Source organism: Loxodonta africana, chromosome 7 (genome assembly GCF_030014295.1).
Source record: "Loxodonta africana isolate mLoxAfr1 chromosome 7, mLoxAfr1.hap2, whole genome shotgun sequence".
Classification (NCBI taxonomy): Eukaryota; Metazoa; Chordata; class Mammalia; order Proboscidea; family Elephantidae; genus Loxodonta; species Loxodonta africana.
In genome coordinates, this window is record NC_087348.1 from 129,276,435 (window position 1) to 129,300,385 (window position 23,951).

A 23,951-nucleotide genomic window follows, 5' to 3' on the forward strand; every position below is an offset into this window, starting at 1 on the left:
CTCACTCTTTCTGACTTGGAGTATGTTTCATTGGCTCAATTGCTCCAGGGCACAGACCCTAGTTGGGTAACAGTGACCTGCCTTTTCTTTGGGGGCTGCCTAAATGTCAGTATATCTAAGTCTTTTCTCTTGGTTTGGTCAGTTTCCCTAGAAATGAATCTTCCAGTTTCTTGCCCAGGGTGTATATACTCCTGGCTGCTTCAGTTTTAAGAAGAGGATGAAGAGTTACAGCTGAGGGTCTGATTGTTCTGTATGTATTTGTTGTTGTTGGTTGACCTCAAGGCAACTCTGACTCACGGAAACCTTACATATAACATATTGGAAAGTTGCCATTGAGTATGTTTGAGCCCATTGTTGTAGATATTGGGTCAATCCATCTCATGGAGTGTTTCCCTGTTTTTGCTGACACTCTACTTTGCCAAACACGATGTTCTTTTATAGTGATTGGTCTTTCCTGAGGCTGTGTTCAAAGTAAGCAAGCAGAAATCTCACCATTTTGGTTTCTAAGGAGACTTCTCATTGCATTTCTTCCCAGACTAATTTGTCCGTTCTTCTGAAAGTCCACGGTATATTCGGTGTTCTTTGCCAACACAACCTACGCTGATATAATCTTTCCTTATTGAGTGTTACTATCCACCACATGAGTATGGAGGTTCTCCAGTTCACCTTCCCCCCCCCCATTCGGTAATCCATTTCCTGGTTGAGGAATGGGCAGGGGAATGTGGGGCGGGGCGGGTAGTCATCTGGGTAAGTGAATTGGAAAGGGGATTTGAGGGCCCAAACACTCTGCATGTGAGTAGTCAACTCCATCTGTTTTCATTGCTGAGACAACCCCTCCAGCCCTCCCCCATCAGTCATTTAAAGCATTTTCAAATGATGAGAAGATCTAGTGTGCACATGTGATGTGAAGACTCTAGTAAACAAGCCAAAAATTAATTCAGTGAAAGTCATTACACTTAAATGGCCAACTTTTAATTTGCCAAATAACTTTTGCTTAATTTTTTTTTTTTTTTTTTTTTTAATCATTTTGTCTTCAAAATAGCATTTAAAGGTACATTGAATTTGACTGCTCTAGTTCCCTTGCTGCTACAGCTTCTCTGTGGGGCCAGAGGAAAGGGAAAACTCAGAGAGGCGTAAGAGGAATATGCAATGTTTATTCTTCAGTCGCTGGAAATCGGAGGTCACTAACTAGCTGCTTGAACTCTGGAAACTCTTTCGGCTCCCTGGGTCTCAGTCTCTATATACATACCAAAGGAATATCGCAGTTATAACTCAAAGGCAGTGAGTGCGTGCGTGCGTGCGTGCGTGCGTGCGTGCGTGAGCGAGCGTACGTGCGCGCACGCGCGTTTGGAAACATTAAAGCAACAGCCAATCTGTACAGTTCTTAAATGTTAAGTGCTATGACGTCACCGTAGTAACAGCAACAAGTGCGCACGCGCATATTTAAAGAGCCGGCGTGCTCTTGGGCGTGGCTTAGCTCCCTCCCTGTCTTTAGATTGCTCCGCCTTGGTTTCCCAGAGACGCCTTGTGAGATGCAAGAAGCCAATCACCGCCCGCGTTTTCCTTGCCGTCATTGGCGTGTGCCCCGATTTCAAAAGTTCGGGGGTGGACACTCGGTTCGCGCAGGCGCTAGTTTCCGCTTTCTCCACGCTGGTTCCGTGTGTCATCGGTGCCTCACGTCCGCCTGGCTGTGGCTGTCTCGTGTTTGAGTGTGATCTGGTCTGTCACCGAGGCCACGATGGGCAAAACTGCTGGCTTTCTGGATCCGGGAGCCCGGCCGGACCCGGTGCGGAGCTTCAATCGCTGGAAGAAGAAACACAGCCATAAGCAGAACCAAAAGAAGCAGCTGAGGAAGCAACTGAAGAAGCCCGAGTGGCAGGTCGAGAGAGAGGTTATCAGCCGCCTCATGCAAAACTACGAGAAGGTGAGGCGGGCACGGGCTGGCGCTAGGGAAGGGGCGCGGGTCGCGGCCGCTGCCGGGCACCGGGTGGGCAGGCAGCGGGTCTACGTGTCGCCGCGGCGATGGGCTGCTTAGGGGTGGGGTTGGACCTGTCACTGTGGACCCATCCTGGGGGTCCACTGGGCTGGAGAAGAGAGTACGGTGGACAGGTGTCATCGGAGGCCCTGTTGAGGTCCCACGAATGTTCTGCAGGGCACTGCAACCCGGGCCTCTCGACGTCCATGCTGCTCTAATGCTCACCCCACTGTTCTTGATGAAACGATGGAAATGCAATGATACTTAAGGGTGCGGACATTGATGCTGTAGTAGTTACAGTGATATTAATAACTTTATTGTTGTCAACTATAACGGTAATAATGATGTCTACACTTTTAAGCACTCATCATGAGCATTATGTTGATTGTTTGACTAGATCTGAGTTATGGGTCTTATTATCTCTATGTTATCATATTACAGATGAGGAAATTGAAGGCCTGAGAGGATAAGAGTGTTCCAGGCTCTCGCTCTTAGTAGGTGTGTGCGACTGGAACCTAGACACATGCCTTTCTGATTTCAAAGCCTTTGCTCTTAACCGTTGTACCAGACTGCCTCATCAACGTCATCCGTCTTCCTTCCTGTGCCCATCTCGTTTTCTCCACTTGCTTCACGTCCCCATCCAGGAATTGGCATAGAAAAGCAGGACTGCTTGCTGGTCTGTTCCTGGTAGTTCCCATCTCCACATTGCAGCAGATGTTACCAGATGAGTATCCCTGCAGTTACCAGTTTGATTTCTTGATCGTTTTCCCAGCCCAGGCTCCTTGGGCCTCTCAGCTCCCTCTGCTTCTCCTTTCCTCTAGACCCCCATGTCTTTTGGCCTTCACTCACCTCACTCAGCCTGTCAGTGATTGTCCTTTTCTAGTGTAGTGTAACTGGGGATTTAACATGTGGAACATTCATGGAATTAAATTCATCCCTTGTCTTGGTATAGCTTTCCTTTAAATGACTTGTAGATCAGTAGTAAGATTAGGTAGAGCTTAGTAGTTTAGGAGCTTGTTTGGGGCTTTGGAGTCAAAATGATAATGATTTTGATCCCAGCTCTTGCTCACCATGTGAGTGACTTTGGGCAAGTTACTTAAACTCCGTGTGCTTCCTTTTCTTGTCTTTAAAGGCACAATAATATTATTTACCTTTTAAGCTGTTGTGGAGAGTTAAAAAAGGTTTCTGCATAATGCCTGGCACATAGTAGTTATTTAGTGTGCCTTAGTTCAGGTCCCATCCTGTCTTGCTTGGATCACTGCAGTAGCTTGTGCTTATAACAGGGCTCAGCAAAGTTTTTTCTGAAAAAGGCCAGATAGTAAATGTTTTTAGCTTTGCAGGTTATAAGGCTGGAACTAAGGAGCCCTGGTGGCACAGTGGTTAAAGCAGTAGACTGCTAACTGAAAGGCTGGCAGTTTGAAACCACCAGTGGCTCCGCAGGAGAAAGATGTGCCAGTTTGTTTCTGTAGAGATTTACAGCCTCGGAAACCCTATGGGGTGGCTATGAGTAGGAATCAACTCAACAACAGCAGGGTTTTTTTTTTTTTTAGGGTTGTAACTGCAGTCCCTCAGTGGTGCAGACAGTTAATGTGCTCAGCTGCTAATGGTAAGGATGGAAGTTGCAGTATGTCCTAGGAAGAAAGGCCTGGCGATCTACTTCTGTCACAGTAGAACTGTGCTCTGTAGGGTTTTCAGTGGCTGATTTTTCAGAAGTAGATCACCAGACCTTCTGAGGCATCTCTGGGTGGACTCAAACCTCCAACCTTTCAGTTAGCAACTGAGTGCATTAACCATTTGCAAGACCCAGGGACTCCTATGTTGCTGCTAGAGTGATTCTTCCCAAGATGAAAATCCAAGATTAAAAGCATTCATTGATTCACTTAGTTTAAGGAAAATGGTCAAACACATTAATGTGTCTACGTATTCCAGTCTAGTGAAAAAGTAATTTATTTGTGGCTAGGCAGACCTGGTTTAAACCTTGCTCAGTTTGAGTGTTAACTAGCTCTCTGTCTTTGGGAAAGTTCCTTAAACTCTCTATTGATTTCTTCATTCAATAAACAGGGATTATTAACTACCCGGAGTGTTTTAGGGCTCAAATGAGGTAATGTATGTAAGCCAAGTGGTATATGATAGACATACAGGAAGAAACAACGTGAAGTTTTGTGAATTGGTCAGGATCTTTGTTGCCTTTCATGGAGCTGACTCGATGGCATCTAAACAATTCTGGTACTTGATAATTATGCTCCTTGCAGTGAGTAACCCCTTTCCTCCTACCCTGTTGCTGTGTGCTATCAAGTCAATTCGGACTCATAGTGGCCCTGTAGGACAGAATAGAACTGCCCCATAGGGTTTCCAGCTGTAAATCTTTATGGAAGTAGACTGCCATATCTTTCTCCCACAGAGTGGTTGATGGGTTCCAACCGCCCACCTTTCAGTTAGCAACCGAGCGCTTAACCACTGCACTACCAGGGCTCCTTCCTCCTACCCTAGGGCTACCTATTAATCCTTCAAGATTTAGCTCAAGGCTCTCTTCCCAGCCAGGCAGAGTTAGTGCTGCTGTAGCATTTTGTGTATACCTTCACTTTAGCATTTACCATGTGGCTGTAGTTATGGGTTTCTTTAACTGTCCCCCTAGGTCATGAATTTGCCAAAGTTGGAGACCAGTGATATACTCACCTTTGCTCTTCGCAGATACTGATAGCATAGTGCTTGTCCTTCATAGGTGCTGAATCTGTCTTGCAGTGTTGATTGCTCCATGGCTAGATCTTCTCTTAGGTGGCTTTGTTCTGGTTGGTAGCGTTGACTCATTCTCTTTTGTTCTTTGTTATAGTGATAACTATAACATTTATCAAGCTTTTATGTATGTGGACTTCCCATATCCTCACCACAACCAACCATATGGCATTGCTCCCATTATACAGATGAGGAAACTTGAAGACACAGCAGTGTTAAATAATTTGTTCAAGGCTAAAAGCTAGTGAGTTAAAAAGGAGTTCAAAGTCCAACACCAGGGCTCTAAATGACTGTACTTTAGTGTGTTGCAGTATGTTGTTGTTGCGTGCAGTCGATTTCTACCCATAGTGATCTAATGTGACAGAGTAGAACTGCTCCTTAGGGCTTTCTTGGCTGAAATCTTTACAGAGCAGATCACTGGGTCTTTCTCCCATGGTGCTGTTGGGTGGATTCAAACTGACAACCTTTTGGTTAGCAGCCAAGTGCTTAACCTTTGTGACACCAGGGCTTCTTGTGTTGTAGTATGCAGATGTTTAAATCCCAGTGTTCTCACTAAGTTGAAGGAGAAGCCTTTCTCCCTGAGTATTGTTTGGTTTTATCTTTTTAATTTTGGAAATACTTTGTTAAGATTTGCTTAAGAAGTAAATGCAGTGTGAGAACAATACCCAGGGCTAGAAATTCTGGACAACACTCAGCAGATTTTTTATTTTCTAGGTAATCAAGTGTGTATACGCTCTTCCGTATGTTGTTGCTCAGGTGGCAGCATCTGTGCAGAAAACTCCTATTATAGAGCCAAGGTGTACAGGTGGTATTCACTGGCCTTACTGGTGAAATACTAGGAAATTTGGTTTAGCAACGTCTTCCGAATTTAATCAGTTTGACAGGTGCTTGTTAAGGCCTGACCTGACCTGTTGCCGTTGAGTCGGTTGCGACTCATTGTGACACTATTGGACAAAGTAGAACTGCCCCATAGGGTTTTCAAGGAGCGCCTGGTAGATTCGAACTGCTGACCTTTGGGTTAGCAGCTGTAGCTCTTAACCACTACGCCACCAGGGTTTCCTGTTAACGCCTGGGTTAAAAAAAAAAGGGGAAAACACATGGCCCTTGTTCTTAGGAAACTGTCTGCTATAGGCCTGGAATGGGGCTGATACACATGCTAAAATAGTAATTACAGTGCTATTTAGTCAAAGGATTGTACACTTAGAGAAAAACAAGGCTAGCTTTATCTTGTACAGAGCCTCTTCTGTGTGGGTGAGTTAGGAAAACGTGTTTCCTCTGGGTACTACCCTTCTCCTGTGGTTGCAGCCTTGGGCCTGGATTGGGAATCTGAGTGCAAGCTGGATTTTGTTCTGTACACCTCAGTCTCACTAGTGCCTTTTGCAGTGCACATACTGTCCAGCAACTTGTGGTACTCATGAGTGGAGCTGGAGCCCTGGTGGTGCAGTGGTGAAGAGCTCAGCAAAAAGATTGGCTCTTCAAATCCACCAGCCGCTTGTTGGAAACCCTATAAGTGGAGCTAGTTCTTGAATGATGAGTTCACCAGATGGAAAATATTGCCAGGGGTGTTAATAGGTGTGAAGAGCAACATGAGGAAACAAAGAAAGATGTGAAAGTGCATGGTGTTCTTTGATTGGAGGTATGCCGCTTTGATTGTTGCATGTGTCTCTGAATTGGCTTCAGATGAAGTTGGAGAAGAGGCTCGGAGCTGAATTTTGACTGGCTTTGGAAGCTGTAGTAGGCAACATAATAGCCTTCCAGAGATGTCTGCATCCTAATCCCTGGAACTTCTGAATGTGTTGTTATGTGGAAAGCAGAATTAAGATTGCAGATGGAATTAAGGTTGCTAATCAGCTGATGTATGCTTTATTGACTGTGCAGAGGCATTCAACTGTGTGGATTATAACAAATTATGGATTGGATAACATTGTGAAGAATGGGAATTCCAGAACACTTAATTGTGCTCATGTGGAACCTGTACTGTAGACCAAGAGGCAGTCCTTCAAACAGAACAAGGGTATACTGCGTGTTTTAAAGTTAAGAAAGGTGCATATCAGGGCTGTATTCTTTCACCATACCTATTTAATCTGTATGCTGAGCAGTTAATCTGAGAAGCTGGACTGTATGAAGAAGAGCGAGACATCAGGTTTGGAGGAAGACTCCTAACAATCTTTAATATGCAGATGACACAGTCTTGCTTGCTGAAAGTGAAGAGGACTTGAAGCACTTATTGGTGGAGATCAAAGACCACAGCCTTTAGTATGGATTACACCTTAGTATAAACAAAACAAAAATCTTCACCACTGGACCAATAAGCATCGTATGATAAATGAAGAAAATATTGAAGTTGTAAACAATTTCCTTTTACTTGAATCCACGATCAGTGTTCATGGCAGCAACAGTCAAGAAATAAGACTACCCGTTGCATTGGGTGAATCTGCTGCAAAAGATCTCTTCAAAGTGTTAAAAAGCAAAGATGTCACCTTGAAGACTAAGATACGCCTGACTTAAGCCGTAGTCAGTGAAAAAGAGGAAGACCGTCAATGAGATGAATTGACACAGTGGCTGCAACAGTGGGCTCAAGCCTAACAACAATTGTGAGGATGGTACAGGGCCGGGCAGTGTTGCCTTCTGTGGTATGTAGGGTCACTATAATTTGAAACCGACTTGACGGCACCTAACAACAACAATCAGCTAACCTTAAAATAGGAAGATTAGCTTGGATTATCCAAGCAAAGCCAATGTAATTGCAGGCATCCTTAAATGTGGAAGGGGAAAGCAGGGGAATCACTGTCAGTGATGCAGTGTGAGGAAGACCTGACATTGCTGGCTTTGAAGATGGAGAGAGTTTGGGGGGCCTTGAGCCAAGAAATTGGGCAGCCTCTCTAGAAAGTGGAAAAGGCAAGAGAACAGATGCTCCCTCAGAATCTCCATAATGAATGCAGGTCTTGATTTTTGCCCATGAGACCCATTTTAGATTTCTGATCTTTAGAACTATAAGAGAATAAATTTTTGTTGTTTTAAGCCACTAAGTTTGTGGTAGTTTGTTATAGCAGCAGTAGGAAACTAATACAGACACCATGCTCAGAGATTGTATCTGGAAATAGTGGCAAGTCTGGGAGTAACGTAGAGAATATGTCTGAGCAGTAAATGGTCGGGGGCAAAGAGACCAGGTAGGAGATTATTGGCATAATCTAGATCTTGGGTGCTCTGAGAAACACATGATAATTAAGTGAATTGGAAATACATTGGGGGAAATGCCTGTGGATGATAAAGGAGAAGGAACAGGAGTAGGGAGGAGGGGAAACCTTCAGATCACAATATAGATCTGATTCCTGTGAAAGGAGAGGGGGAAAGATGGATTGGGTAGGAAGCAGGGATTTGAACCGGTTTAGTTATGGCTGATGAATCGAAACTGGAACACACCCAGATTTCTAAAGTCTGGCTGATCCAGAAAACCTTGGTGGCGTAGTGGTTTAGTGCTACAGCTGCTAACCAAAAGGTCAGCGGTTTGAATCCACCAGACGCTCCTTGGAAACTCTATGGGGCAGTTTTACTTTGTCCTATAGGGTCACTATGAGTCGGAATTGACTCGACGGCAACGGGTTTGGTTTTGGTTTTTTGGCTGATCCAGAACCATAACTGGAATGTGAAAAGTTATGGATTGAAGCCCTGAAATGGGAGACTTGGAAGAGGTGTAGTGAGCCCTTTTAGGAGCTTTATGTGTGAGATTAGGTAATTGCCAGGACTGAGAGAGACATGCATTCAGAGGGGCGTGGTTGGCTGCCATCTTTGAGTGGGACACTGCTGCTTCTGACTGCTGCATAAAATCCCAGGGGCCAGAGATTTGGTTGCTATGCAGCATGTACCAAAAAAAAAAAAAAAAAAAAAGACCTGTTGCCATAGAGTTGATTCCGACTTAAAGCCACTCTATAGGACAGAGTAGAACTGCCCCATAGGGTTTCTACGGAGCAGCTGATGAATTCAAACTGCGGATCTTTTAGTTAGCAGCCAAGCTCTTAACCACTACACCATCAGGGTTCCATGCAACATGTACACTGCCCTTGTTTTCTAAGAGGGAGATTAAGTTTCTGGTAGGGCTCTGACCCATAATTTTTCCCATTTGGTTATGATTCCGGTTCACCCGATTTTTAAAAATTTAGGTCTGTTCCAGTATTGCTTCCTTGGCTTTGATTAAACTGGGAAGAACTGGTTCGAAGCCCTAGTAGGGAGTCTCAGACTGGAGCACAGTTCTGAGACTGCTTCAGCCAGGCTGATGCGTCCTTGAGCCAATGTGTCCTATTAGAGGAATCCCCCTCCTGCAGGAATGAGCCTGCCATGCTCAGCCATTGCCTGGGAGGAGCTGAGGGGAAGCATGGCCTCTGCAGTGGTGGATCGACAAGGGTGACAGCTGCGGCCATCAGTCAGCTCTGTTCCCTGAAGCAGGAGATCTGGGTGGCATATTTCCAAGGCTGTCACATAGGGTTGTGAGTTGGAGGGGCTGATGAAAGTTAAGGATTGAGGCTTATTGAGAAATGTTTTCATTATTGCCGAATGACTCAAACTCTGATCTGGGATTAATTCATTTAGACTTCTATAGCAGTTGGTTGTGAGTTCTAATCCTGATTAGTTTCTTAATCAAAATTTGATCTGGTGTGATGTGAAGCAAATGGTTTTTCTTTTCTTGATTGCAATAGTTGGAGTATTTTAGGAAGTTTTAAATGTGTTTTTCTTGTGCTTTCAGGATATTATCATTCACCTTCATGAGAAATAGGTATTATCAGAGAAAGGGCTATAAGATATATAGGAGGGTGACTAGTGATATCTACCCCATCTTCCCTGCCCCCGGCTCCAACTTTTCCAGCAAGGTTGGGAAGCCTTTAATAAGGACTAAGGAGCCCTGGTTGCTCAGTGGGTAAGCACTCAGCTGCTAACTGAAAGGTCGGCAGTTTGAACCCACCAGTCGCTCTGCGGGAGAAAGACCTGACCGCCTGTTCCTGTAAAGATTACGACCTAGGAAACCCTATGGGGCAGTTCTGCTTTCTCCAATTGGGTCACAATATCTTGGAATTGATGCAACAACAAGAACTAATAACCATCACTGAAACATCTTTTCTTTGAATTTAGGGGAATGATAATATAGATTTTAGAAGGGAGTGTACAGGGATTCAGGAGACAGGAATGATTTTCTAAGAGAAGAAGGGGATAAAGGGAAGGAGAGGGAGTGTGTTTTTGTAGGAACTGCAGCCATCTTCTGATCTGGCTTTTAAGTATTCCTTGGAATGTACTTGTGAATTTTTTAGATTGAGGTTGGCAAGCTTTTTCTATAAAGGGCCAGATAGTCAATACTAGGCTTTTTGGGCCACGTGGTCTCTGTCACAACTACGCAGACAATGGGTGTTACCAGGGGTCTCAGGTTTCACTCCGCCATGCCATAGAGACACGAAACAGATGAAAGCAAAAGAAGCTTTATTTGGTTGTCTAAGCAAAGGAGCTCATTGGGACTTGTGTCTCCAAGGTGGCTTCCTGAACAAAAGCTGAAACAGCTTTTATTAGGGGCAAAAGCTGAGGAACGGTCTTGGCAGGAAGGAGCAAGGTCTTTGATTGGTCAGGCCTGAAAAGGTGTTCCTGGGGTCATTCCCTTGCCTGCGCTTGCTTAGTCCAAAAGGGGGTTCTCTCAAACCAGACCTTAGACTTGGACCCTTTGCTTCCGAAAGGCTGCTAAATTTTGCTTTTGTCTGGTGGGAGAAAAGTTCTAGGATCACCCAGAGGACAGGGGTTGATGGCTCTGTTCATGTTAGGTGGGCCAGATCTGGTCTTAACTGGTTCGGTGGTCTGCAACCCCAGCCTCTTGTTTTCCTTTACCTTGGGCAGGAAGTTGGCCCATTGCCTAAAAAAATCTGGAGAAACCACTTAGAAGGGGAGGTGGCTCATGCTACCCTATTTATGAGGAAGTTGGGGGTTGGTAATGGTGCCCCGAGGCTGTCGGATTCATGGCTATAGCTTTGCTCCAGTAAAACTTTATTTACAAAAACAGGCAGTGAATTAAACTTGGCCCATGGACCACAGTTTGCCGACTCCTGTTGTAGAATATCAGAAGAATCATAGTTCACTTTTGTTTGCTTGATGACTTCTTTTTAAGAATATGGGGTATAGCTTTATATGGTTACAGTTGACAGAGTGCTGGAAGAGTTTCGTTCTAAGCTTCCCTTCTTGGAAAGATGTGGGATACTTCATTTAAGTAGCCCACTTTGCCTCTGCTCTACCTCTGTTGGGGATTGAAGAGTGTTGCTAGTCTACCTCTTTCTGTAAGCATTTCATTCCCTATAAAAACAGCTTTTTGATAATTCTATAAGTACAGGGGTGGACCCCACCTAATTTTAATGTTTGGTTTGGGAGATTATCTTCTAACTGAGGTTCTTTGCTGAAACGGGATGTTTTTTAAAGGAACTATTCTCCTTCTAATGCTAATTCGTCGACTCTGCCAACTTTCCAGTGATACCTGGAGTGATTTGTAGAGATTCAGACAATGTTTTAATGTTTGTGTTTTTAATGTTTGAGGGCAGAGAGTAACCCTGCCTGGACTACATTAGGAACCTTGGGAAAGATGATGTGTAGATTGTAAAATGAAATACAAGCTGTCCTGCCTTTACTGCCTGCTGTGTGGAGTGTGATTTAAATAAATGAACCTTACAAATGCGACTTTCCTCTTTTGTGAATCATGAATAACTTGGCCGCATATTCCCACATCTGAGGAGTAGTTTCTGCTTTCTGCATCTGCAATAAAATAATTCTCCTGAGCAGCCAGAATGAAATTCAGAAAATTAGGTTTATGCTAATGAAGAACGTCAGTGATGAACATTTGGATAATGTAAAGTTAACGGACAAAATGATACTTATTGTGGCCTCAAAGCATGACAAAGGCGGTTTCTCTGATTATGGTGAAATAATACCTCTCCTTCAGGATGCCCCAAAATGAGTAGTTACCAGGTGGATTTCACACCTCATTGCATTTATGGTGAAAATTTTGAAAGGCCTGTGCTAACAAGATGTATTTATTCAACTAATTTCAATCTGTTCTCCAAGGTTTGTAAATAGAACTGCTCTCATCATGGTCTGTGATTTGTAATCATTTCCTCCTTTATTTCTTAAACTGATATCCCTTAAAGGATGACTGAAAGTTCATTTTCTTCGTAAAACTGATAAAGTGATGACTTACTATGTTGTTATTAACATTTTGGAGGGAAAGTGTTGTGTGTGTGTGTGTGTGTGTGTGAGTGATAGAAGGGGGGGCACATTTTTTTAAACCAATTGAAATGATTACAAATATTATATTTTTGATTCAAGACAGTTTTCTCATGGCATATTTCTTTTCAGAAGGAATGATAGTTTTTAATTAGAAGTGATGATTGAATTTTGAGTGAACTTGCAGTAGGATGAACTAGATAGCCCAATTTAATTAAATGTCGAGAAATAAAGGGTTTTATTGTGAAACAAATAAGTTGTACAGTAGGTTATTTTTTTTCTTATCTGACGCAGTTCCCTCTTTTTTTTCCACAGATAAATGTTAATGAAATTACGAGATTTTCAGATTTCCCCTTGTCCAAAAAAACATTGAAAGGTAGGTACACGGTGATCCTGGGACATGTTATTGGATTTCTTGATTTTTTTTTTTAAACAAATGGAAGAGGGTTCAGAGAGAGTTTAACCTGAAAAATCTTATTTTGGCAAGTGATTTTGGTATGATGGCAACCTACAACAAGAAATAATATCAATTTATTGAGTTTTACCAATTTGTCGGTCTCTCCATCCTTTCTAAATAGGTTAAAGAACAGTAGTAAAAATACAAGACAGTAGGAGCCTTTGAATAATTCAAATGAAACCTAATTGTGTTAGTAAAATAAGCAAGGAAACAAAAATGTAACACCTTTTTGCAGGGATTTTCTAAATCATCATTCTCCTCCCCTCCACACTACCAGGTTTGCAAGAAGCCCAGTACCGTTTGGTAACTGAGATACAGAAGCAGACCATTGGGTTGGCTTTGCAAGGTAAAGATGTGCTTGGAGCTGCCAAAACTGGATCTGGCAAGACTTTGGCTTTCCTTGTTCCAGTAAGTATTTTACTCCTAATGGGTTGGGTCCCCCATTATACAATTGTATAACCTCTCCTTTATGGCCCTTGATGTAGGTCCAAATAAATCTATAAAGAGCTGCCTCACATTGGATCTCCTAGCTAGAGTGCAAGCCCCAGCAGGTGGGCCACATCTGTCTTGTTCTCTGTCGTGTTCCCCAAGTCCTAGCACAGTACCATGTACGTGGCGAGCGCTCAGCATCTTATTGAATGAGTGGATTATCATGCCTTCACAAGTCATTACATTCTTATAATGTGGGGCGTTCCCCCATGGCAGGTCAGAATGGTTCTATTCTGCAATAAGACAGGCGGGGAAAGCTCTTCCTGCTGTCACCTTGCAAAGCCGCCAATTGCATTTACCCTTGCACCTGTTTAGGATAAAGCTGATGTATGCTCACTTGAAGGAGATTTGGTCATTGGTTGAGAATTTTCTGGGGCATTAATAAAACCAAAACCAAACCTGTTGCCATTGAGTGGATTCCGACTCATAGCGACCCTATAGGACAGAGTAGAGCTGCCTCCATAGGGTTTCCAGGGAGTGGCTGGTAGATTTGAAATGCCGACCTGTTGGTCAGCAGCCAAGCTCTTAAATCATTACACCCCCAGGGCTCTGGGACATTAAGAGCTGTGCTTTATAGCAGTAAAACAAGAAAACCTCTTAGAAATTTATTTACATCTCATTTATGCAGTTGATCTTCTAATTTTGGACTTCCTACGAAATAATTGGCCTAGAAAAATCACATTTTAAGTTTTGTTCTAAGTATTGCAAAATCATTTCTTTCTTTTAAATCTTAGGTTTTTTTTTGAGCAAAGTCTTTCCACTCTTAGAGAATTCAGTCATTGTGTAACCACAGTCATTGTATATATAACCACGGCAGCTACGCAGAGGGAAGCTCACTGTTGAGAAAATGATGATGATAAAGATTTTTGTTTAATCTATTTTAACTGTCTGTGAGGCTGTACATGCCAGTCTGCTGATGGTACAGCTCTGGCAGCAGCTGGACTGCTATGGGGCTTCTTTTTCCAGCCTTGGTGGCGTGGTGGTTAAGAGCTCAGTTGCTAACCAAAAGGTTGGCAGTTCAGATCCACCAGCTGTTCCTTGGAAACCCTATGGGGCAGTTCTAATCTATCCTATAGGGTCGCTATGAGTCGGAATCAACTCAGCGGCCAACAAGTTTGCTTTGGTTTTATGGGTTGAGGATGGACACTCTGGTGGATGGTGGAAAGAAAAAAAAAAAAAAAACCATACAGAATCTCTCCTTCTGATTGATTGTATAAAACTTGTGTCTGAAAGGCCTTCTGTTTAGAAGGTGCCTGTAATTTGGAGGGGCAAGGTTGAGGCTCAGGGATCAAAAAGATGCCTTTCCTAAGGGCTTATTGACCACTTACTTGCTGTCTGTTTCGAGGTACTGGAAGCCTTATATCGTCTGCAGTGGACCTCAGCAGATGGGCTGGGAGTTCTGATAATCTCGCCTACCAGAGAACTGGCTTATCAGACCTTTGAGGTTCTCCGAAAAGTGGGAAAGAATCATGACTTTTCAGCTGGTCTCATCATTGGTGGAAAGGTTTGTCCTTTTGTCCTGGCCCTTCCTTTTTCTTTCCCTTTACAACTTAACGTTGGGGCACTGTGGCAGTTGACAAGGAAGAGGTGGAGATTTCATTAAAAAGACAGTCTGGGCCCCTAGACAGGGTCTTGAGGGGTGGTAGCATCTTGGCGTGGTCACTGTTGTCTAGAATTTGGTTGTCAGCATTGCAGGCCGAGAAAGTCCGTTTTATCAGAGTATCTGGAATTTGTCCGGCTCTTTGAGACTAATATACTCTAACCAATGTGTAAATCTATCTGTTAATGTACATTGGGAAAGATGCCATTTAATAAGGTATCTAAGAGGTTGAATAAATTCAGGGCATTACTTGGCTAGTAGCAAAAGAAAGGAAGGTAGATAGTTTTGAGGAATGCTTATTTTAGGCCATGGTTAAAAACCTGCTGTTTAACCTTTCCTCTGTCTTATACATATATAAAAAAAATAGTACACCTAGAATCCTTATATCTGCTAAAGTCTATTCTAGACTGTAAAGATAGACACTTGACTTCTTGATTTTATGTGCAGACATACATGAAAGAAAAAATAGCATCACAGACACTCACCTAGCTCATCACCTACCTTTAACAGTTAACAGCATACTGCAGTTCTTGTTTCAAGGAGAAAACTTCTGATATGTGCAGAGCTCAGCCATTTTTTCAGTCCACAAGGTACAGTGAATGGTGTCAGGGAGTCTGTTCAGTGCTCCTACACCCTGACTTTTTAGCAAGTGGAAGTAATTCTAGTTTTTTAGTCAGTTCTGGCAGACCTAATGGGAAATCAAGACTTGGAGCATTCATTTAATGATATTTTTCTTGTCCTTAAAATGTGGGTATAACTGGGAATCTAGAGGAACTCTGAGCTCTTTAGGTCTTCAGGAAGGACTTTATTTAGCCTGGAAATTTGGATGTGCTGCAGAAATAGAAGGGAGAAATCAGGTTTATTTCTGGAGAATCTGAATTGCTGTGATGCAGTGTGCCACATGCACTTTTTCGTAGTCTTGGTGCTTTAGCCGCTCAGAGCGATGTGTCTGTGTATTCTAAAGAAGCACCTGTTTTCAGGATCTGAAACATGAAGCTGAGAGGATCAATAACATAAATATCCTAGTTTGCACACCCGGTCGACTTCTTCAACACATGGATGAAACAATATGTTTTCATGCTACCAATCTCCAAATGTTAGGTGAGTCTAATAGGTTTCTAATGAAAACCCTCAGACTTAGAAGAGAGCCTTTACAAATTTTAATAGTTGAAATGTTACATTAGGTAAATGTTATGGTTAAGAACAATCTGAGGAATAACGTGTAAAAACATTTATTTTGGCCTATGGATTCCAAACTCAGAGAGTATAGCTAGACCTTTTTTTTTTTTTCATTAAAACAGTAGTGTATAAGTAATCTTACGCATGTGAAATTAGGCACTTGAGCGTTAGGCACTGCAGAGATTTTTTTAGAGTCCCTGGATGGTGCAAATGGTTACTGTGCTTGGCTGCTAACTAACAGTTTGGAGGTTCAAGTCCATCCAGAGGCGCCACGACTTCTGAAAACTTAGCCATTGGAAACCCTGTGGAGTACAGGTCTCCTCTGACACACGGGTCACCATGAGTTGGAATTGACTCGGTGGCAGTTGGTTTTTAAAGAATTTTTTATTTTACTTTTTTAAGTAACATTCACTTATGATAACTTGGAACATCAAATTGGCATTTTTTGGTGAACCTTTTTTTAATACTTGGTGATATTACCTAATATGTTTGTTTGTTTTTAAATAGCTTACTGTTTTGGAATAATTTAAACTTACAGAAAAGTTACAATGATAATACAGAGAGTTTCCATACACCCTTTACCCAGTTTTGCTTAGTGTTGACATTTTATATAACTATGGTGTCTTTGTCGAAACTAACAGATTAATGTTGCTGTATTTTTACTAGTAAAACTCCAGACTTTATTAGGATTTCATCAGTTTTTCCACTAATGTCCTTTTTCTGTTTGAGAGTCCAGCCAGGATACCACATTACGTTAATCCTAATGTATATGTTAAATATTATAGTTCAGCTTGCATTTTCCCTTTTTAGTTCTTGATGAAGCAGATAGAATCTTGGACATGGGCTTTGCTGATACTATGAATGCCGTTATCGAAAATCTTCCTAAGAAACGTCAGACTTTGCTTTTCTCAGCAACACAAACCAAATCTGTAAAGGACCTTGCACGCTTGAGTTTGAAAAACCCTGAGTATGTCTGGGTTCATGAGAAAGCAAAATACAGGTATGCACTATTGGAAACCTTATTTGATTCAGTTAAAAAAAAAAGGAAGGTTCTCTTTTCTAGTTTAAGAATTTGATATTTTAAATTACTATTACTTTCTAGGAAATAAAACATTATTTTATGAGTTTGTTATTATTAGATGTGTAAAACATAATAAATACATGAATTAAAATTACTCAAATTTAGCATATACCAGATATGAGAATACTCTAAAGCAGCATTTTCCAAAATGTGGCCGAGGGAACAGATATTTTTTTCTGTAAGATGTTAGTAGGTATGTTACCATTCATCAAGCTACTGTCCACAGATGAGGAGGAGAATATTTCCTGGGTAGATAAACAGCATATGTTGAGTTAAAATGAAACTGTTTTTTTTTTAACATCAAGACTTCTCAGAACCTTTAATATGTCCGTGAACATTGTGACTGTCCGAAGCAGTGGGAAGGGGACATAGCTTGCTGCATTTCCCAAAATTATTTTGGTGTAGAATCATTCTACTTAGGTTTGTTATCCAGGGCTAGTGTGCTATGGAACATATTTTGTCAAATACATTAATACTTAGTGAGGTACTTTTCTGTTTACAATTGTTCTAGCAACTGTTGTTTTTGTTTCACTAAAAACTGGAGAATAATGCGTGTATGTTTATGTGCCAGTAAAAAGTGTGTGTGTGTTTCATACATTGGTTGGGGGAAATATGTTTACAAGTGTGTTTTGATATGACAACGACATATATGCGTAGATACTCCTTTTTACAATTGCATGGTATTTAATTGCGTAGATGTGGAATGGTTCATTTTTAAAGTTCCCTATTGATGGACATTTGGGTTGTTCTTCATCATTTTTGCTTTATAAATACTGTTGTATCTTTCTGTATGTTTACCAGAGTCTTTAGAATCCTAAAAGTGGGTTCGTTAGCTCAAAGAGTACATGCGTATGTGTTTCTCTTCAACATTTTATTGTGAAAAATTTGAAACATACAGCACAATTGAAAGAATTTTACAGTGAGCGCTATATGCTTGTCACCTAGATGTTACTTAATGGTAGCATCCATTTACTATCCATTTATCCATCCCTCTAGCCATATATCAGAAACCCCGGTGGCATAGTGGTTAAGAACTACGCCTGCTAACCAAAAGGTCGGCAGTTCGAACCTACCAGGCACTCCTTGGAAACTCTATGGAGCAGTTCTACTCTGACCTGTAGAGTCACTACGAGTCGGAATCTACTTGATGGCGATGGGTTTGGTTTTTTGGTTTAGCCATGTATCAGCCCATCTTATTTTTTGATGCATTTCAAAGTAAATTGCAGATATATGTACACTTCTTCTTGACTACAGTTTGGTATTTTTTCATGTAAAATTTACATACAATGGGATGTATAAACCTTAAATACATTTGCTGAGATTTGACAAATGTGTATACTTGTGCAACCCATACCCCTGATAAGATGTACAACATTGCCATCAGCCCAGTAAGCCCCCTCACATCTCTTTGCAGTCAGTTCCTAATCCCACTCTTTCTGGGACAACCACAGTTTGCATGTATATTTTTAGTATCTATTCTATAATTTTTTTATTCTATAAGGGATTTTGAATGTATTTTAGTCATGCGTTGAATTTATTTCCCAAAGGACAAAAGAAAAAAAGGATTTTTTTTGAGGGATGTGCCACTGTTAAAAATTTAACAGTTGGTGTTTTTTTGGTCTGGGTTTCAAAATTAACCAATAGAGCATATTTTTAATGCTTTTATTCCTCTCAATTCTACAAGCACCCCTGCCACTTTGGAACAGAACTACATAGTTTGTGAGCTGCACCAAAAAATAAGCGTGCTATATTCCTTTATGAGAAGTCACCTGAAGAAGAAGAGTATTGTATTTTTCTCCAGTTGTAAACAGGTACTGTATGTTTATTTTTCTTTTTGAACTTCTTTATGTTGAATCATCCATTTTAAAATAGCAGATTTGAATTAGACAAATAGTGATTTTTTTCTACTGCGTGAGAAATACAATGCTAGAAGCGGTGAGGGATCTGTAGTTAATGTAGTCTTTGTTCTAAATACTCTAAGCTCCCAAGAATGTAGAAGCTGTTTCTGTCTTTACTTCAATATCATTAGCACCTATCATCATTGCCCTCAATAAATATTGGTAGAATGAGCATTTGAATGGCTAGGGCAAGCGAGTGTCTTTTCAATCTGACATGCTGCTCTTCTCTCCATTGGTATTGATCTGTGTTTGCTACAGCAGTATATGTCATTTATTACCTCTTATTTCCATGCCTCATACTTTTGTTCGTGCTGATCTCTCTGTCTGGAGTGACCTCCCTGCATCCGTTCACGCTAATTCTGGCTAAATTTTTAGTATCTTTTAAGGCTAAACTGGAGTCCCTGGGTGGGGCAGATATTTAACACATATTGGAGGTTTGAGTCTACCCAGTGGCACCTCAGGAGAAAGCCCTAGTGATCTACTTCTGAAAAATCAGCCATTGAAAACTCTGTGGAGGATAGTTCTCCCACACACGTAGGGTTGCCATGAGTCAGAATCTATTCAACTGGTAACTGACGATAAGGCTAAGCTCAAATGCAATACCTGAAAGTCTTTTTCTGACACTCCCCAATTTCCTTTTTAAAATAAATTGCTCTCTTTCCTATCCTTCTGTATTCTTTTTCTTATATCTTTAATTTGTTCAGTTACTAAACATTTCTTGAACACCATCCATGTGCTAGGAAACGGGTTCAGAGGTTTGTAAGAAAACCTGGTCTCTTCCTTTAAGGAAAAAGGACTGCGTTCGATTTTTATGTGTCACTTTTCCTTACCTATATTTCAGAATCCCCAGTGACATATAGTTGTTGCCATATAATAGATTGATTTCTAGATTTACAGCTTTTGGAATAGCTTAACGTGTTAAATTTGTTTCTCTCCAGCTTGTGCGACAGATTAAATGGCGATCTATTGTCAGAGTTTTCCTATGTAATTTTACCATGTAAAAATGATTTCAGATTTTTTTTAGGACCTATTTTAGCTTTTCAAAATGTTACATATCCTAAAGAAGTGAGTTTTTTGGTATTTACCAAAAACAAACAAACAAACAAATCAAGCCCGTTGCCCTTGAGTCCATTTGAACTTATAGCAACCCTGTAGGACATAGTAGAACTTCCCCACAGGGTTTTCAAGGTTGTAGTCTTTACAGAAGCAGACTGCTTCATCTTTCTCCCATGCAGTGGCTGGTTGGTTCAAACCATTGACCTTTCAATTAGCAGTCTATTGCTAACCACTGCACCACGAAGGCTCCTTTTTTGATATCTGTTAGGTTGTTGTTAGATGTTGTCCAGTTGGTTCTGACTCATAGCAACCCTGTGTACAACAGAACAAAACACTGCCCGGTCCTGTGCCATCCACATAATCGTTTTTATGGTTTATCCCGTTGTTGCAGCTGCTGTATCAATCCATCTTGTTGAAGGCCTTCTTCTTTTTCGCTGACCCTCTACTTTACCAAGTATGATGTCCTTTTACGGGACTGGCCCCTCCTGATAACATGTCTAAAGTATGTGAGACATAGTCTCGCTGTCTTTGCTTTTAAGGAGCATTCTGGTTGTACTTCTTCCAAGACAGATTTATTCTTTCTTTTGGCAGCCCATGGTATATTCCAACATTGTTTTTAGTTTGTTTTTATTTTAAGTGAAAGTTTACACATCAAGTCAGTCTCTAATCTGATTTTTCTTCAAATATATTAGTGCCAAGTGATTTTTCTTCAAGTTCAGAAATTCTGGCTTCTGCTTTTGCTCAGTTCTGCTCCTCTGACTTTCTGTTGAGTTGTCTACTTCTGTAATTTTATTGTTAATCTTCTGAATTTCTGATTGCTGTCTGTCTATGGATTTTTCCAGCTTATTAAACTTTTCATTATGTTCCTGAATAATCTTTCTAATTTCTTCAATTGCTTTATCTATGTGTTCCTTGGCATGTTCTGCATATTGCCTCATTACCTTCCTGATGTCTTGAAGGGTTCTGTATATTAAACTTTTGTCTTCTGCATCTGGTAATTCCAGGAATGCACTTTCATCTAGAAGATCCCTGGATTCTTTGTTTTGAGAGCCTGTTGAGGTGATCATGGTCTGTTTCTTTATGTGACTTGATATCAACTGTTGTCTCCGAGTCATCTAGTAAGTTATTGTATTAGTTTACGTTTGCTTACCGTGTCGTAGCGTCTTCCTTTGTTTTGCTTTGATATGCCCGAATGGGTTGCTTGAGTGAGCTAGCTTGATTATTTTCCCCTTTGGAGCTCTGGTGTCCTGTCCCCAGCTGGCTAGAGCTGTTATCAGGTATATCAGTCTAGGAGTCCATTCGGTTTTCTTGTATGAATTCAGCTCAGGTGTCTAGGTAGCTGATCATCAAGTATGTGGTACAGGCTCTGTCCTACAGTCTTAGAGGGGCAGGGGTGATTGTTGCATGTACCAGTATCTGGTTGCAAAAGGAGGTCACGCTTTGAACAAGCCAGGGGTTTGAGACCCGACCCCCTTGTGTCTCTGAGGAAAGCGCGTCCCTGTTCCCTAGAGTGTGCAGGTGGGTGGGTTCTGCAGATGAACCATGGGCACCCAGTGTTTTTGGTTGTAAGGACTAGGAGGTACCAGTTATCTTTGAACCCCTGTCGCAGGTGGCTGGGTGACCTGAGTAGAGCTACCAGTCCTTAGGCCCCTGATATGGGTAGGTGAGGACCCTGTTTAATAGGCAAAGCAATGTCAAACATCAGACACCCACCTCTCCACCACACAGCAGAAATGGTTGGAGTCTGCCAACAAGGGCCTATTCTCCTGAAATAGGCCCACACAGGGCCATGCAGAAGGGAAAGGTGCTCAAAGTCCACAGACCGTTCATGCTTGGACAGGAGCTGCTTCTGTCCTGAGCTCCCCCGGTTCGTGGAGTAGGCAAATTATCTTTTCCCCCAAATGCAAATTTATTCCTTCTCCAAGGCTGGGAGGATGGCTCTAGGCACTCAACAGGGCCTATCTCAGGCCTAGGGAATTCAGCTGCTGAAGCTGGCTTGGTGGTGCGGGGGGCTCGTTAAAGTATACGCAAATACTTAGCTTTTGCCGAGAGTGCTGTTCTTCTCTGGTTCTGGAGGTGCGAGTAGGCAGTGTGGCTGGATGCTTCTCCCTGAGGAAGCCGCGGCTGAATGCTAGTACAAGCCCACTGCCGCGGCTCTGGGAGTGGTGCCTGAGGGCTCCCTGCGATTCAGGTCTGGTAACTCCTCTCCGCTTCTGAACCGTCTCTTCCTCCCCCTGCCCCCCTGTTCGTTTTCTAACCTTGCCTTTGATGCTCAGGGCTCCTGCTTGTCGTAAATATACTCGTTTCTCTTGTTTTTCCTGTCTTTGTTGTAAGAGGGCTCACCGGAAGTATCTGTCTATTCCGCCTTCTTGGCTCCTCCTCAAGTCAGTCTCTCATACAAAACCTAATATATACCTTGTTATATACCCTTAGTTGTTTTCCCCCTAATGAGACAGCACATTCCTTCCCTCTACCCTGCGCTTCCGTGTCCATTCAGCCAGCTTCTGTCCCCCTTGGCTTCACATCTCAGCTCCAGACAGGAGCTGCCCAGATAGTCTCATGTGTCTACTTGATCCAAGAAGCCCACTCCTCACCGGTATCATTTTCTGTCCTGTAGTCCAGTCAAATCCTTGTCTGGAGAGTTGGCTTTGAGGATGGCTCCTGTCTTGGTCTAACAGAAGGTCTGGGGACCATGACCTCCAGGATCCCTCTGGTCTCAGTCAGACCATTAAGTCTGGTATTTTTACTAGAATTTGGGATCTGCATCCCATTGCTCTCCTGCTCCTTCAGGGATTCTTTGTTGTGCTCCCTGTCATGGCAGTCATCGGTTGTAGCTGGGCACCATCTAGTTCTTCTGGTCTCAGGCAGATGCAGTCTTTGATTTATGTGTCCCACTCTGACTCTCGGGCTCATACGTGTGTATTTGGTGTTCTTCGTTCTCCTTTGCTTCAGGTGGGTTGAGACCAATTGTTGCATCTAGCGTTTAAGACCCCAGATGCCACTCTCCAAAGTGGGATTCAGAATGTTTTCTTTATAGTTTTTATTATGCCCATTCACCTAGATGTCCCCTGAAACCATGGTCCCCAAACCCTGGCCCCTGCTACTCTGGCCTTTGAAGCATTTGGTTTATTCAGGAAACTTCTTTGCTTTTGGTATAGTCCAGTTGTGCTGACCTCTCCTGTTTGTTTGTTGTCCATCCCTTCGCCTAAATTAGTTCTTGTCTGCTATCTAAGCAGTAAGTCCCCCTCTCCCTCTCTCTCTCTCCCTCTGTCCTCTCATAACCATCAAAGAATATTTTCTTCTCTGTTTATACTATTTCTTGAGTTCTTACAATAGTGGTCTTATATAATATTTGTCCTTTTGCACCTGACTAATTTCACTCAGCATAATGCCTTCTAGGTTCCTCCATGTTATGAAATGTTTCACAGATTCATTGTTATTCTTTACTGATGCATAGTATTCCATTGTGTGAATATGCCATAATTTATCCATTCATCCGTTGATGGGCATCTTGGTTGCTTCCATCTTTTTGCTATTGTAAACAATGCTGCAGTGAACATGGGTGTACATGTATCTGTTCGTGTAAAGGCTCTTATTTTTCTAGGATATATTCCAAGGGGTGGGATTGCTGGATTGTACGGTAGTTCTATTTCCAGCTTTTTAAGGAAGTGCCAAATCAATTTCCGAAGTGGTTGTACCATTTTACATTCCCACCAGCAGTGTATCAGTGTTCCAGTCTCTCAACAACCTCTCCAACATTTATTATTCTGTGTTTTTTGGATTAATGCCTGCCTTGTTGGAGTGAGATGGAATCTCATTGTAGTTTTGATTTGCATTTCTCTAATAGCTAATGAACGTGAACATTTCCTCATGTATCTGTTAGCTACCTGAATGTCTTCTTTAGTGATGTGCTGGTTCGTATGTTTTGCCCATTTGTAAATGGGCTTATTTTTTTGTAGTTGAGTTTTTCGTTATCACGTAGATTTTAGAGATCATCTGCTGACTGGAGATTTCAAAGCTAAAAACTTTTTCCCAACCTTCAGGTAATCTTTTTACTCTTTTGATGAAGTCTTTGGATGAGAATAGGTGTTTGACTTTTAGGAGCTCCCAGTTATCTAATTTCTTTTTTGCTATTTTTGCAGCTCTACTAATGTTTTGTATACTGCTTTTGCCATGTATTAGGGCTCCTAGGGTTGTCCCTATTTTTTCTTCAATGATCATTATCGTTTTAGATTTTATAT

At 41.9% G+C, this 23,951-nt stretch overlaps 1 protein-coding gene across 1 annotated transcript in view; it reads left to right on the forward strand.

The window, feature by feature from the left end:
- Positions 1 to 1,622: 1,622 nt before the first annotated feature.
- The window catches only part of DDX10 (DEAD-box helicase 10), a 378,968-nt gene continuing 356,639 nt past the window's right edge, over positions 1,623 to 23,951 (forward strand). Inside the window, exons 1-7 of the mRNA XM_003415620.4 lie at positions 1,623 to 1,924; positions 12,266 to 12,326; positions 12,685 to 12,815; positions 14,242 to 14,400; positions 15,477 to 15,597; positions 16,486 to 16,675; positions 18,441 to 18,567. Coding sequence (XP_003415668.1) covers positions 1,739 to 1,924; positions 12,266 to 12,326; positions 12,685 to 12,815; positions 14,242 to 14,400; positions 15,477 to 15,597; positions 16,486 to 16,675; positions 18,441 to 18,567 — 975 coding nt within the window. The 5' untranslated portion in view covers positions 1,623 to 1,738. The remainder of the gene's footprint in view (positions 1,925 to 12,265; positions 12,327 to 12,684; positions 12,816 to 14,241; positions 14,401 to 15,476; positions 15,598 to 16,485; positions 16,676 to 18,440; positions 18,568 to 23,951) is intronic.